Source organism: Amblyomma mixtum, chromosome 4, assembly GCF_055824585.1.
Source record: "Amblyomma mixtum isolate Tamu chromosome 4, ASM5582458v1, whole genome shotgun sequence".
In the NCBI taxonomy this organism is placed as follows: Eukaryota; Metazoa; Arthropoda; class Arachnida; order Ixodida; family Ixodidae; genus Amblyomma; species Amblyomma mixtum.
Window position 1 is genome coordinate 138331732 of NC_143015.1, and position 15206 is coordinate 138346937.

Here is a 15206-nt window from a genome sequence, read left to right on the forward strand (position 1 = left end):
AGGTCCCGCGCATGCGCATTTCTACACCCCAAACTTCTAAGCGGCCCCAAAGCTTAGGGCTCCCTCTTCTAAACACCTGTATTTATCACAACTGCCTGCCGTTTACAGTATATATGAGCAATCTTTCGGACGTAACGCGAATAAACGCTTATTTCGAGCACCTGAGGCTCTTCAGCGTTCATCGGAACCTTAGTACACGGGTAAGAAAAACAAAGCAGGCCACTAGTTAAAATAAAAGTGTTGAAACTTTACGACCGCAAAATTCAAATTCAAACAGTGCGATTAGGAACTATCAAGAGCAAGTAGGTTTTTATTCACAGACGTCTACAAAATTGCCAAAAAAATTTTTTTATCTTATTTTAAACACGTGAAATATTTCACGAAAATGTACCGCCTTTACCAAAAGTAACAGTGGTGCATGGTTTGTGCTCACCCGTACAATACAGCCCTTGCCGTTTCAATAAATATCAAAGGCATTTAAAGGTAGACACAGAGTCACCTTACCATACAGGAATTTAAAGATTCAAGGGTGCTATAAGTGGCTCAATATACGACTGAGAAGAAAATCATGGGCCCTAGTTAGTTTTGACAAAGACGGTGCGTGCAGCGTGAAACCGAGGGAACGAAGGATATTATTTCGAGAAGGCAGCCTTTTCCTGAACCTTTTCTTTTTCTTTGAGGTACTCCATGGCGTCAATGAACTTCTGAAACATAACAGAAGAACGAGCTTCGCGCTCAGTGATAGCGACTGCGCCAATTGAGTCGCGTCGTGTGAACAACAGCGCACAGTAGTTCCATACGCCACCACAGATTGGCAGGGATGCTTTTGGAAGGAATTTACTAAAAAGGGCTCTTGGATACTACATATTTGAAACACGTTTTCTTCTTAAAGACAGTTTGAATTTCCAGAGCTTCCCTAAGAACAAAAAAAAAATACTTCCCCAAACAATCTAAAGCTAACCAACCTATGTCATTCTTCGTGTCCTGCTTCATCTAAAGTCAAACTTTATAGACAAATTTATCGACAATTTTCTTTCATTTATAATTTACTAAAAATATACCTGACTGTTAGATTAGTATAAAGGGAGCGCACTTATACTTGACCCAGGCAACCACCAACATAAAACGTTTGCCTCCAGTTCGCGATAGCTGAGTAGGAGCTGTCTTACGTTGGATGAAAATGCCTACATATACGGTCTAAAGGGGCTTTCATGCTAATGTCGCCCACATAGTCCAGCGCAGGGGTAGGAGGAAATTCACAAGGGCTCAGATTCCACTCCACGCTATCCGACAGCATGTATAGGTAGTAGGCATGGATAAATGCACTCGACTACCGGGTTTAGAATTACGTTGAAAATTCCCCGTTGGCCGAAATAATTCCTGAACTCTTTTCTTGCTCAAACTATTCTCTACACTTTAGGACAATACTGTTCGTTACTATTATTATCAAAGAAACTGTAAAATCATAGCATCGTAACTTCACTTTTTAGATCAGGGCAGGTAGCCCACTTCTAATTTGATCACATTTATTACGTGAAGAACTAAGTCCGAAAACTGTTAACATGACCGAGACATGTTGGCAGGCTCGAAAAACGGTTGTCGCGTTATCTATGGGAAGCACACTTCACTCGTACTTTGGATCTAGCTCAGTGGAAGGACACAGGGCAAACATTTACAATTTTTACTAAGAGCTTCGCATCAGTAATATCGAAGTCTTTTCTTTTGCGACTTTTATTGTATTTCATGAAACCCTTTTTTTTCTTGTTATGTAGATTTCGGTATTTTCGCTGGACAAACTCACTACTCAGGGGCTACTAACACACATATTACCTTTGCCTGAAGAAGTTTACTTAATTTTATTTTCTTTGCCATGCACTGCTTGGCGTTGCTGGCATTTCAGAACCATAAATGGGACTTTCATAGTGTCGTGGTCAACACAAAAAAGTCGTGTCTGCGCAGCTTCTTTCAGAGACAAAAAAAAAATCAGTTACTGCCATGTCCTTTTCACTTTCATTTCACTATTTCAGTAAAGAAAAACGAAACGAACATCGGTAGAAGGCACTGAAATTTGCCAGTATTATCTTTGAGCCAAAGGTTTATATGAAGGGCAGTATTGCCATGAAGAATAAACAGACCAACTAAAACAACCAAAACACATTTTATTCATAACAGAAAGAGAAATAAAATAACAAAAACAATACCCGGTTCACATTCGGCTTTGAGATGAGCACGTGACAGTAAGTGTAGTAAGAGTACCGAGAGAAAAAATAATTAAACAAAGGCAGGTCCCTGAGGCTCCAGCACCACCGCAAACAGTACCGTAGATGCAGTTTGGATACCTGGACTACGATGCAAACCTAGAAAGAGATGGACATACTTAATACCACCTTCTTTCTATGACGCTTGATATCTGAAACTGAATAAAAGGGGGCTCATTTCCGCAGGGAGGTGAGAAAATGTCACTTGTCTGTTTCTTTATTGTGCGCTTTCACTTTTAAGGAATTCAAAGCCGCGTTATAACATCCTCAGTTTGGTTTTGGGTACTAGGCAGACTGCGACCTTTATCCTCACGTCAAACTTTGCTGCAACAGCACTGCAAAACGTTGACTCTCTATGGAAGCTAAGTCGGAGAAGTCTCATGCAATTTTCAGCGTTTAAGTCGTCTAGGCTTCTATGTTGAAATGCCGGAATGCCATTAAGCACATCGTTCCGCGAATTGTACCCGGGGCAGCCATTATGCGACGCAGCACTACATGGAGACAAGACGAATTGGACAGCCTCTTTTCTTTCTTTTGTGTGCGGGAGCACTAATCCAATGGGCATCAGTTCCGAGAAAAACCGTCCGTTGTCTGTTCCCTTGTCTGTCCACAGCTGGCCTAGCGCGAGCTCTCCGTACCGCGGCACTGCCGGCTCATCGTCGCCTTCTATGTAGCACAAATGCGTGATTTCGCACTGATTCCTATGTAAACATTCTCTGTAGTTTTTTTCCCGTGCTTTCAGAACGAAAGTCAACCCTTAAAAGTGAACATGAGAAGGTACGGTGTGCCTCTGAACATCATGTTCCTGTGGAGCTCCCGGAGAGGTCGCGAAGGAGAGGCTTAAAATTAGTGAGCTACTTCACAAGCTTTCAACGAACACTTCCTCTCTGGGCACGGGTAGGAAATGAAGTACTGTCTTGCACTAGGAGCACCAGATATGTGGCCATAGCGCAAAAATAGAAACGCTCAGAACGTCGCACGAGGCACAGGCATCCAAGATGAGTTCCTCTATGTTCTCCACTTTTCCCCCCCTTTTTTTAATTCCTTCGGAACGTAAATATAAGCTTCGTGATCGAATAGACTGAATTTGTCTCTTAGCACTACGATGCACCAGCGGATTGAAAGCCGACAAAACATTTCTCAGGCGAACACCGCCGAGATTTTAACACCGTTTGCCACCAACACCAGCATATTGCGAAGATGCTCACCCTTGAGGAATGAGTCTAACACTTTCAAATACATAGGCCTGCAGTGAGTTAAATCAATGCTCTAAGTTCTTTCCTGTTCTCGTGCGTCATGCACTGCAACAAAGTTTGAACTGCGGTCAGTCGGGTGTGCTTCAGCGTATTCCCTCTTTCCGTTTGTGGCGCTCGTAGTATTCGGCCCTCAGAAGCACTGCGCCCTCATGGCGAGCGCAGTGCTCAGTCTGGCGGCGGCCATCTGCACTCCAGCAGCCAGCAGCGGCAGCGGGAACGTGGCGGCGAACTGCTGCGCCGAGAGCTGCACCAGCTGGGCGAGGGTGCAGGCCAGCCGCTTGGCCAGTGTCTCTCCGCCGTCAGGGGACCGGCTCAGCAGGCACTGCGAAATAAGCACGCTTGTTGCACAAGTTGCATTGAGCAGGTTTAAAACACTGGGGCGAAGGAAGAAAGAGAAAGGAGAGGAAATACAACAGACGAAGGAATGACAGGTAGCCTAACCAGACTCATTACATGTTTAGTAAAGCTGAGATCTGGGTGAGTTGGTATGCAATCATACTGTCCCGCCTTTTTTTGCTGTTCACCAGTATCATTACATGTTTGCTACCCTGTATACGAAGAAGATGAAATTAATAGAAGAAAGGAAACTAAAAAAATGTGGCATGGATAGACAGTGTGTAAGCGTTTCTCGGAACCAGCACACTTCAGGTACTGCTTGAGGTGCCGCGGTGCATTGTCTCCAAGGAACAGTGTGGCTACAGTCTAAGTAAGAGGGGAGCCATGACACGCACAGGTGATCGCCAACGCGCATTGCCATACTTCACACGTAATCCCCTCGCCTAACAGTGCATTGCTGTTGTGGAGGTGATCCCGTAACGACGTCGCTCTAGCCTTTTGAACGCCCTTGATTTTACTGGTGGGATAGATCTCAAAACTCGGAAATATTCTTTCAGTAATAGAAGGCAAACGCCACCACAAATAGTGCATTCAGAAACAAAACTGGCTGAAGGAAGGAGGGTGTTTTTATGGTTAAGAAACTCGAATGGTTATAGCAGACTCACCGCAAGGAAGTTCAGAAGCTCGGACATAGTCTCATTCTGGAATAAAAAAAAAACGAAGCTGCATGACGGCTCTTGTTTAGAAGAATCAAACTATGGTGACGAGCACAAAACAACGTTAACAGCATTATGACAACCATGGTGCATATGCAAGCGTTCACTAATTGCAGATTTACGTTAGGTAAAGAACGGAGTTGAGATCATTTTGCTTAGGAGCAGTGCAGAAAAGAAGCTACAGACGAGAAAACAAATAAGACAACGGACTCGCTGCGTACTGTTGTCTCCCTTCAGTGTACACCGCCTTTTCTTTCCTGCCTGTGTTCAAGAAAAATGAATGCGGACCAATGGGAGGTTTTCATTTGTTAGTAGATGGCCTTGGCATATTCTGAAATACTATCGTATACATAGTGTACCGGATTACTGAAAGCGTCCTGAACACGCCCAGAGACAGCGGCGGGGCCAGTTGGCCCCACTTGGAGTGTGCAGCAGGCATTCATATGTGTATCATTGTTCCTCTCACAGTTTTGCGTCTTATTTTCAATACGCTGAAAAGTACATTCAGCTATACGTTCATAAAGTACAAATTTACTCTAATACGTCTCCGTTATGCTACCAACTCATGAAGGCCATTGTTTGGCCGCATTACACGTATTGGCTTCGATATATCATTAATACGTGCGAGTACTGCTTACAACCTCAGAAGCCTCGCCTCAGGTTGTGAAGAACCAAACATGAAAAAGTGTGCAATGCCTCAGTGAGCTGCCAACAGTTTGTCGAAGGAATGTGTTTTTGTAGAGGCTATACTAAGGGCCATTGGTGCGGTATAGAGGGGCTCGTCGCTCTGTGCTGAGGAAGCGTAAATTGTTATCACACTGTGTAGTATGGAGAGAAGGAAGTAAACGGGGGAGACAAATAGAGAGGACGGGATGCAAACTTCTGTTACCAAGATGGCAAAGTGCATAATGGTTCCCTATAAAAAAGAAAAATCAAAGAGTTCAAAGAAAGCTCTAGCAGCAGCTGTTTATCCAGGAATGTATGTGCTGACTGCCATCTTCTCACCTAAGAAATGAAGCAGATAGCACAGCTCAGCAACGCTTGGGATCTCTTTTAAATGGTTCCTTGCGTTCATTTGAAATTACCAAAATTGAGGCCTGGCACACAAGAGTCATTGAGTTGAATCGATAGCCAATACCAGGTATCTGATCCCCTTTTCCCTCATAATAAATATTTTGTCACCATCTCCTCTTGCTGCACGTTAGCATTTACTGGAGACGCCTACAGGCCGGAATTTGAGCTTTGCTACTGAATAGCGATTTTTTATGCTCCCTTCATGGTCTTCAGACGATTGGGAATATTACAACCATCATTAACACCCAATTTTCTTCGTCCGCCTTCCAACTAAAAGCGCGGTGGTTTTGCAGCGTATCATCACAGTGCGATGCACGCTGGGGATAATTTGAGTGCATTAGGCGATACGCTTCATTTATCTCTTTGTGTTACGGACGGCAGCAAATCTGAAACACTTGAACCCGATTTTAAGCCATCAAGCCCCGAAAAATTATGCGTGGGAGAAAAAATGTTGAGTGGGGGAGTAGTGAAAGCGATTTCCTTCTAAATTCTCAATATCTTTTCTATAAATCTACCACTTATGGCGCCACTTAAATTTTGGGTTCCCGACCACAATGCTGTTACAAAAGCAGGTGCCGAAAGCATGGCGTCCGGGAAGGACAGCCTCAGAGTGAACCGACAGGACAGATGGCGGTTAGTCTTTCTTTATCGTTTATCTTATGCTCGTACGTTCAAGCTCGCTCGTTTAGAAAAGCCTGATCACAAGAATGATGTCTGCGAGCTGCGGCTATTTAGCGCACGTATTCTCACTTACAGAGAGAGGTTCGCCTTCCATGCACATCAGGCGTGTATCATTGGTGCACTGCAAAGAAACAACTGTTCATCAGTTACATGTAAAATTGAAAATTGCTGCAATTGCTCTCATTGTTTCAGAAAAAAAAAGAATGTCGATTAGAGCTCATTTCTATCCCTACATTCCATAAAAAGTTTATTCTCATAGCATCTTTTCTGAAGCCTCTTCAATTTTGCTTAATCAAGGAGCCTTTGTAGCTAGTGCACTCTTGTAGTACTGCCGTGAACAACATCACAAGCATGGCCGTTCTAGTTGTGGAGCGACCGCTAGCCATTCTACCGGCGCTACATCCAGCCCAGCCGGTAGTCATAGTAACCACGGCCCGCCATTTTATTCCAAAATTATGGCACAGTTTCTATGCCTTGGGGGCATTAGCGCCGATAAAGCTCCTGAGGCTTATCAAACTTGTAGCCTTGCTGCAGCCTTCGTCGGCGTTGATACCGGTCATCTAGTGGGGCGCGGGGCATCATAGCCACGCGGTATCAATGCCATGGCTCTGCTGCTATCAACGCGACACCATTCCCCAAGGCTTCACGCCACAGGGAGCAGGAGCCAATAGCAGTTGAAGAAATGCACTGCTACAAAGTACAGCCAAGATCTCTAGTCCTTTCGTTTGTAATGTCATTTGACACGCCTGCCGGATAACCATGCTGTATCGAACCTCCTATCGCGTGTAAATAGAGCGTAGAAGAAAGAACGGATGACTCACGTTATTGACACCGAAGGAAGTGGGGAGGCTGATGTTGATAGGAGGGCCACATCTGATGTTATTTTGAAAGACATTCTCACAGCGGAACAGAGGCAACCCGAGGGGATTGCACAGCATGTTGGCTACTGACAGTGGATTTCCATCTGAAAGATTCAAAGCTTTTATCACTCTTCGCGGTGCCGTTAACATACTTTTCTATTACTTCTTTGTGGTAGGTGGTGCTAACAGCATAACAAAGAACCGAAAGTCGAACTTTGCGACCACACGTTACTGATATATAGCCGCGCGACGCTGTAATACTGGCAAAACATTGGCAACATATTGGCAGTAAAAATAGTCTTCATGAACATGACATTTAGCCTATTAGACGTCTGCAGCTTTGATGATTCAGTTTAGCCGCCAATTTCGTATGCTTCCTAAGAAGAATCTAATGAGTGGAGTCAGCCATGTCTCAGTCATACTATCGCACAGTGTTATGCGAAAATGGGCAGGTCAGTAGTCATTAGGTAATTTCCTTATCAAGTCACTATTTGGCCCTCGTCATATAACGACTGTAAAGGTAACGCATGCTTACACCACCTAATACTGCTGGAAGGGAACGCAAATAACTAGGAGTCAGAATCTTGAAGACTGCAGGGAAAAGGGGGACAGTTATGGCGCTTTAAATTACCTGATATGCCTAACCCGGATTGTCAGCGGGTAGTTGACGCAGCCCTAAACCGCACCGATAGGAAGCCGTCGTTCTGCATTTTTTAGCTAATTTACGCTCTTTATGTGCATTCGAACGCCGTTTATTGAGATGTTTTTTTCATCAGTCATGCAGAAATACCCGGAGTAATCTTAAAGATGCACTGAGGAGGATTCTGAACTCGTCTTTTTGCCGCGGGAACTCGATCTACACGTTCCCAGCATCCTCAGAAACTTCGACTTATTTCCATGTGTGGCGATTTCCCTAATTAAATCGAATTAACGTCCGGCTCCCGCCTTTATTTTTTGAATTCTCCCCGTACGGTGGGCGGAGTCGACCAACGCGTGGAGTGCCTTTCAGCCAGCTCCGTGGAGGCTTTGCTTTCGCTTTATTTTAGTTTTTGAGGTTTCCTTGAATACATAGTTTCATTCGCAGATAATATAGCCTCAAAATAAGCCCGCAGAAATAAAAATACACGCGGTCTATTTGCTTCTACGGGTTACTACGTATTACTCCGCCGATGGCAGAGCGGCAAGCCGCCACGGGATTGGGTGAAAGGCACTCCACGCGTTGGTCGACTACGCCCAGCGTACGGGAAGAATTAAAAAAATAAAGGCGGGAGCCGGACGTTAATTCGAATTAATTATAGAAATCGGCCACACAGGGCAATAAATTGAAGTTTCTAAGAATGCTCGGAACATGTAGATTGAGTTCCCGCGGCAAAAAGACGAGTTCAGATTCCTCTTCACTGCCCCTTTAAGCGTAGCAGGCAAGCTCGCCTGGCGCTCACGTTTGTCACGGCTACGAAGTCTATTTTCAGCCTGACACAGCTTTCATTCCACACACCTCAACAGCACGGAACCGTGTGAAGCCTACATTGTGATTTATTACGCAGCTGTATTGCACGTTGTCACATAACTCACCTGTTAGGTGACAACTTCGCTTAGCATTTCCGCCTATATATTACAGTTCCTGCTTGTGTCCTATGCACGAGTTTGATCACTATCGCTCTTCGTAACATTTTTGTCGCACGCCTGTCTACAGCAACTACGTGCTAACGAGGACGAATAAGAAGTGAAATTAAATGTGGACGGGTCAATTTCTTTTTTGTATGATCCGTAACCAATCATCGCTGTGGAAGAAAGCTCTCTTTTTGTAGCCTATTGTGTCCCACAGGAAATGGCAGAAGTCATTAAAAAAATACCAACGTTTATTAAGGTCAGATTCAGCGGCAAAGCAATAGTTTGTTTTCGAAAATGTGCCCTCGTGTTGCTGATTGATGTAACTCTTCCGTTTTGGCCGGTTCGAATGACAGATTTTTGCATCCGCACTAGCTTTCATTACACAGCGTATTGGTCCGTTGATTAACTCATTGCTACATTCCTCTAGGTCCCCAACTGCTTGGCACTTATTGGTCGCTTCAAAATAATACGAGGGAAGAGAAAACCTCAGGGTGTTTGCCAAGGTTTCGACAAAAGAACTTATCTTCGTTTGGGCAAAGCGTTCATAATTGGCGGCATTTAAATAGGGTCGTCACTGCGATTAGGAAGGCCCGGTGACGGGTGAAGGGTGTGACGTGGAAAGGATGTTAGGATTGGGAGGGTGAGTCTTGTACAGGCATGATGGCAGTTAATGATGATTAACTGGTTGGCCTCCGAAACTGTGAAAAAAAGGCCAACTAAGCAGAAAGGAAGGAAAGGAAAGGATTATCAAGAACCACCTCACCAACCTATCCCTACCATTGACATAAATATTACGTGCAATTAAGCGTCTATAAAAGAACATAATCCCACTAAAGGATGCCGTTCCTACCTACCTACAATCGTCGGATTAAGACATTTATGCTTGTCGAGATTAAAGAAATCGTTGGTATATTAGATATGCATGGAACATATACGAATGGATCAATTACCTCTTCTTTCGTGAGTGTTTGATCTCCACTATACATCACTGGGTTCTGATTGTGAAAGGCCGCGATAATTAATCTTGCAGAACTTGGTCGCGTATTCAGCCGGATAAATAAAATGGTGGCGGGTAAAGCCTTAATGAAATGGCGCAACTAAATTTAATCTGCTCCAATTCCACATACCTGAGTTCACCCTGGAAAGGACGCCAGCGACGAGTGTTCTTAGCTGAAAGAATGCTTGAATCGGCTGCGCAACTTCTGGCAACGTTCTGAAGACACACTGCGAAAAACATAAATATGACATTGGGATGGAGCACGTTTTAAAACTCATCAGGACAGTTTCGTGGCTCATTGATTTCAGCATGGCACAATCAGCAGCTTATCGTCGATGCAAATTCCTCAGATGAGCAAGTTGTCTCCTTACCGAGAAGATTCGGATCACTTCTATGGTAGCGTTTTCCTGAAATTGCAGAGCAGGTTGTCAGAAACTACATACGAAAGATAGTGAGAGTAAGAAGCCGCCATAAGCTTGAACTTAAACAGATGCGCGCAACTTACAGGCCTTTCGGTACAGTAATCGGGCGTCAAACCAAGGCACTGCAAAAAAAAAAAAAAAAAGATACAGGAACCTCAGGTAAGTTTATCTCGTCGGAGGAAGGCAGAGTGAAGTACTAAAATCGTTCGGCCTAAATTCTCTCTACCTCTAGCCTAAAATACAAATACTAGCTTCGGCCATCGTTCCACAGTACATTGAGTAGTTCTTTCGGAGTTTGCCTCAGCTTCAGTTTATTACTTCAACCTCACCATTCCTATCCCCAAGATGATCGAAACTAATCTGGAGCCGTCAGGTGTGACCTCTCTCATAGTCCTTGCGCCACCTCTTGGATTTACAGTCGGGGACAAAAGTCTCCGGACCACGTGTTCCTCTAACGAAGCCGATAGCACTGCTATTAGTCGGCAGCTGGAGACCACACTTGTGGAGGTAAAAGTTAAATTTTTGTTCTTTCATCTCCACAAGTGCGGTCTCCAGCCGCTGTCTGATAGTAGAGCTATAAGCTTCGTTTCAGGAACACGTGGTCCGGAGACTTTTGTCCCCGACTGTACATTTCGCACACCACACATATCATTCCATATCACATATATCGCACGTATTGCCTAACGCCATGCTGTTTATTTTCTCAAGAAAGCTGAAATGGATATATGAGCTCAGCTAGCTGAAAGGTTTGTATGTCCTGCACCGTCGTGTTTGTTGAGGACTAATGACCGCCACGGTAGAAAACATTTTTTGGTCTCTTTCAGCAGCAACGAAAGTGATAACCTTTAAATTGTGCTAGAGTGTACAACTCCAGCTTCAATCTCCTTGCTCCTCCAAGCGCTCTGCGGAGCTCACTGCGTTAGTACTATCCATCAATACTTGCTTGTCTTGCGCATATTATCTCCTTTCGAAGCTAACGTTTTCACATGTGAGCTAAAATATCTTGAACACAAGTAAGTTCTTTGAGGCATGCTGCTCTTTTCTTTTTATGGGGTTGGCTTTTATCGTGAATTTGGGCTCGCCTTCCTTTTTTTCAACGCATTTCTGATGACCTCAATCTCTGGCTTTGCGTTGGGCGCAAGCTGAATGTATTGGTCACATCCACAGTTGAACACAAGTCTTTGAAATCCGCTAGAGCTAGCATGAGAAGAGTCTCTCTGAGGAAAGGCAAAACCAAGGTCACTTTGAATTATGGCCGTTCAATGACGTGTTCAGGTTGTTAAATAGCGCATGAATACTTGCCGTGCCTAAGCCGAGCACATTGGGCAATTGGGTGGTCGTACACTGGGCTGAAAAAGACAGGAGAGTAAAACAATGGCATCGTCATCAAGTGTTTCTGCCTGCGTTCTCTTGTACTTCGATGAAACGGAAGTTTGAAGCCACAGTCTCACAGTAACTAAACTGACACTGAAAACGAAAACGGAAGCAGATGGATTAAGTGCGTGGCTGCTCTTTGTTGGGAAATTGGAAAATTGTAAGATACTTTTATGGAAATATTCAAGGTAATGGTCTATTCTTCTGATAAGTAACAATATCTTTCTTTTGACGTGTTTTCATCGATCGCATCGAGCAGTAAAGACTGCCATAGAAAACAGCTTCTGACGATAGCAAGAACGTTAATAGCCAAAAAAATGCGGGACTGACGTCGCGTCGGGTGATCTGTGGATATATTGATTGTTGCAATGAAATCTTACATTACATTAAAAAAAATACGTTCATAAGCGGTTTCCCGCTAAAAACTGCTTTCTTCTAGATTTGTTGGGTATGCTCAGCACAGTCACTGCTTCTTTGAAGAACATGATTTAAAGGCAACGGGCTTTCTCACGGACAAAAACAAATGTGAGTCGAACCAAGGGTCGTAATTTCGCACTGGATGTTGCTCTTCATTTCTTAACAATCCCGCACGGCACATGACAATGCCTCATCACTTTCTGCATTGCATACTCGGATGCTCACACCGGGTTCTCTGCTTAGGAAACATTTTTATGCGGCGACCGCTGTTAAGGGGATACGTGAAGCCTGCCTCAGTGACCAATGGAGTAACACTTTTTACTTTCATCCCCGAGCTTCCGCCAGTGCCGCCGCTAGACTCTCATTGTTCAGTGAAAGCTGTTAGTAGCATTAGCGCTGTCACTGACGTTGTGATACTTGCCATCTCGTCCCATGATCACCGCATAGCTGACTATGAAGTAAGCTAATTCGTGGTAGCGTTCACCAAGAGGTGGCTAAAATAAGATGGAACTGTCAGTAGCAGCAGCAGCATTCGTAATAATCAGTTTGTTTTCCGTTAAAGATAACTTTGTGATCCTTCATTTTTGAGCCCCCTTTCGTCACGCAGGTATTCACCGGTTGTTCGTAAAGGGTGAGACTGTTATCACGCATTTGCTTTTTTCTGCATATACCGAGAATTCCAGCGATCACTGACAAAAATTTGTAAAATAAGGAGTTCAAAGCAGAAAAAAATATTCAGCATTAACAAACTGCCAGCTGCGCTGAGCGTGAGTTACTCTAAATGTCAAAGTAATTAGGTAGCTTGGTTTATGGGGTTTAACGTACCAAAGCGACTAAGTCTATGAAGATGCCGTAGTGTAGGGCTCCGGAAATTTTTGACCACTATCGGTTTTTAACACGTGCTGGCATCGCACAGTGCACGGATCTCTGGCATTTTGCCTCCATCGAAATGCACCTGCCGCGGCCGGGATCGAACCCACGTTTTTTGGGCCAGCAACCGACCATCATAACCATTGAGGCACTGCAGTGAACGGTAAATAGGTGGCGACTAAGACAAATTGGGAAGTTAACTAGTGAAATATCAGCTAGTGTAACAATTAGGTAGCGAATAACTAAAATACACTAGCTTGCTTTTCACTTGTTAACTTTGTAGTCAACACAGGTTGGCAGCGAGTGCCAACGGGAATTTTGAAACCATGAAAAAGAGGACACCTGCTCTGTTTTTGAGAAAAAAAAACAAAGTTATTCTTTGAAGCTGATCAGCGCGGGGACAACAGGCGCTTTTTCTCGCACAAAATCGAAATTGAGAACACGAGGGGTGCAGGAACATTGGTGCTAACACAACTTCCGCTGGTGACGTGCTGCAATGCTTACGGCGCCCATTTCGAACTCCATGCGGTATTGTGTGACGCCATGCTCATTATTTTGATTCACCGCTTGTTGCAAGGAAAAAGGTACTCATCGCCACCTGCGTGTTGGTTATTTTTGGTGGCAGCGTAGCCAAAGGAAGTGCCTGCCATAGTACGATGAAACAGAGCTCGACTTTTGCAACGTACTCACTGAAACACGTATTCAGCAAGCGTTGCGTCTACACGAAGGTTCCCGCTCGCCTCATTTGTTGAGTTTCGGTTTTGTGCGAAAAGAAGCACAGCAACCATTGGGCTGTAGAGCTTTAGAGAATGATTGTTCTAAAGACTAATATGGCATCGTCTTGTGCATAGCTTCCAGCTTCTAGACTACATTAACTACCAGAATGCGTTAAAAAATCAACTATTGGTTTTGCTTTTTTCAGATAATTAATATGTTCTCTATTGTAGCTATTGCCCTTTTGACTGACACGTTGTACCTTAAAATATTTTCTTTCTGTTTTCGAATGATTTCACGAAAAGGTTAGCTGAAACACGCTCCATGTCAGCATCGCCTTATTAACAGTACTGGGACCAGTACGCGGTATATGCTTAAAACGAACCGCAGCAGCACCATGAATGCGCGACAACCGGTAAGTACTACCAGACCGAGCCACGACTGCTAAGTCCCGCTCACATCACGATCGTCTGTGTGACGACTGCGCGGCTAACTCATCGTAATGGACATTGCAGTGTGGGCGCCCTTACTTATTTTACAGCAGTCTCAGTGCATAAATTCTTACCTTTCACATTAGCCGAGATGAAAATCAGGATCAACGCGAAGCTCCACACGGCTGTTTTTCCAACCATTGTCACTTCTTGTTAAAGCATTGAACAGTCGCAAGCAATTCCCTTCACCGCCTTAGATAAAAGTTACAATCAGAGAAGTTCCGTTGTGAATGAACCTCAGGGAAAGCTTGCATAACTCTTCCTGGTCTGGCGGTGCTTTCGGTGGGCCCTCTTTAAAGCAGTTCCTCGTTCCTGCCAACGAGTTGTTTGTGGCATGACTCGCTGAGCAGCTGTCATGCCTTCATTGTCAACGGTGTTTACCCCGGTCCACGAACACCGAAACCATGACACGTGTGCCCTTGGGAAGTGAGCGCAACTCCGGCCATGGGCATCCGACGCGTAGCTATTGTCGCTTTGGGTGACAGTGCGGACATGTTGTAGCCCTGGTTGTTCACAATGTCATGTACTCGGCCGCAACAAAAGACGTGGATGTAAGCAGGCAAAGTAGCCTTTTTTGTGCACATATTGCTGCGGATAATGGGAGAGAGACAGCGGAAATTTCCCTTTTGTCAAGACCCAGTAGGAACTAATGTTCAATGCAGATAATTGTGGTCTGCTGCAGCGCGCTCATAAGTGTTTCTTCTACTTTTCACCTCGTAAGAGGAGAGGGCAAAATGAGGACATCTGTTTTTCCAGCCACACAAATTTTCATATGGTAGAATACATTATACTAGAATACAATAAATTACAGCTTTTAATGAGCACAAAAGGGTTCAAATTAAACTCAGGACAACACAGCAAGCTTTTGAAACGAAAATGATAGGTGTAACGTTAAGAGACAGGAAGAGGGCAGAATGTGCCGTGGAAGAAATGCAGGTTGATGGCACCCTGGTGGAAATCAACAAAAAGAAATGGGCTTGGGCAGGGCATGTAGTGCGAAGTAAAGATAACAGACGGTCGTTAAGAGTAACGGAGTGGATTCAAAGAGATGGCAAGCGTAGCAGGGGGCGGCAGAAAGTTAGGTGGGCGGATGAGATTAAGAAGTTTGCGGGGATACGGTGGCTGCAGC

At 44.4% G+C, this 15206-nt stretch overlaps 1 protein-coding gene across 1 annotated transcript; it reads right to left on the reverse strand.

The window, feature by feature from the left end:
• Positions 1-3616: 3616 nt before the first annotated feature.
• On the reverse strand, positions 3617-14381 carry LOC149348430 (uncharacterized). Its single transcript, XM_089585827.1, has 9 exons — positions 14152-14381; positions 11514-11560; positions 10295-10333; positions 10161-10196; positions 9920-10016; positions 7143-7285; positions 6395-6442; positions 4516-4551; positions 3617-3836 (listed from the first exon to the last, which is right to left on the reverse strand). Exons 1-9 carry the CDS (start codon positions 14216-14218, stop codon positions 3645-3647), a joined length of 705 nt encoding a protein of 234 aa, XP_089441953.1. The 5' UTR covers positions 14219-14381; the 3' UTR covers positions 3617-3644.
• Between the last annotated feature and the right edge of the window lie 825 nt (positions 14382-15206).

Coding starts and splice junctions, on each gene's coding strand:
- LOC149348430 (XM_089585827.1), bottom strand. CDS start 14,218: ATGGTTGGAAAAACAGCCGTGTGGAGCTTCGCGTTGATCCTGATTTTC. Junction 11,561..14,151: donor CATCTCGGCTAATGTGAAAG/GTAAGAATTTAT, acceptor TGTCTTTTTCAG/CCCAGTGTACGACCACCCAA. Junction 10,334..11,513: donor ATGTGCTCGGCTTAGGCACG/GCAAGTATTCAT, acceptor TTTTTTTTGCAG/TGCCTTGGTTTGACGCCCGA.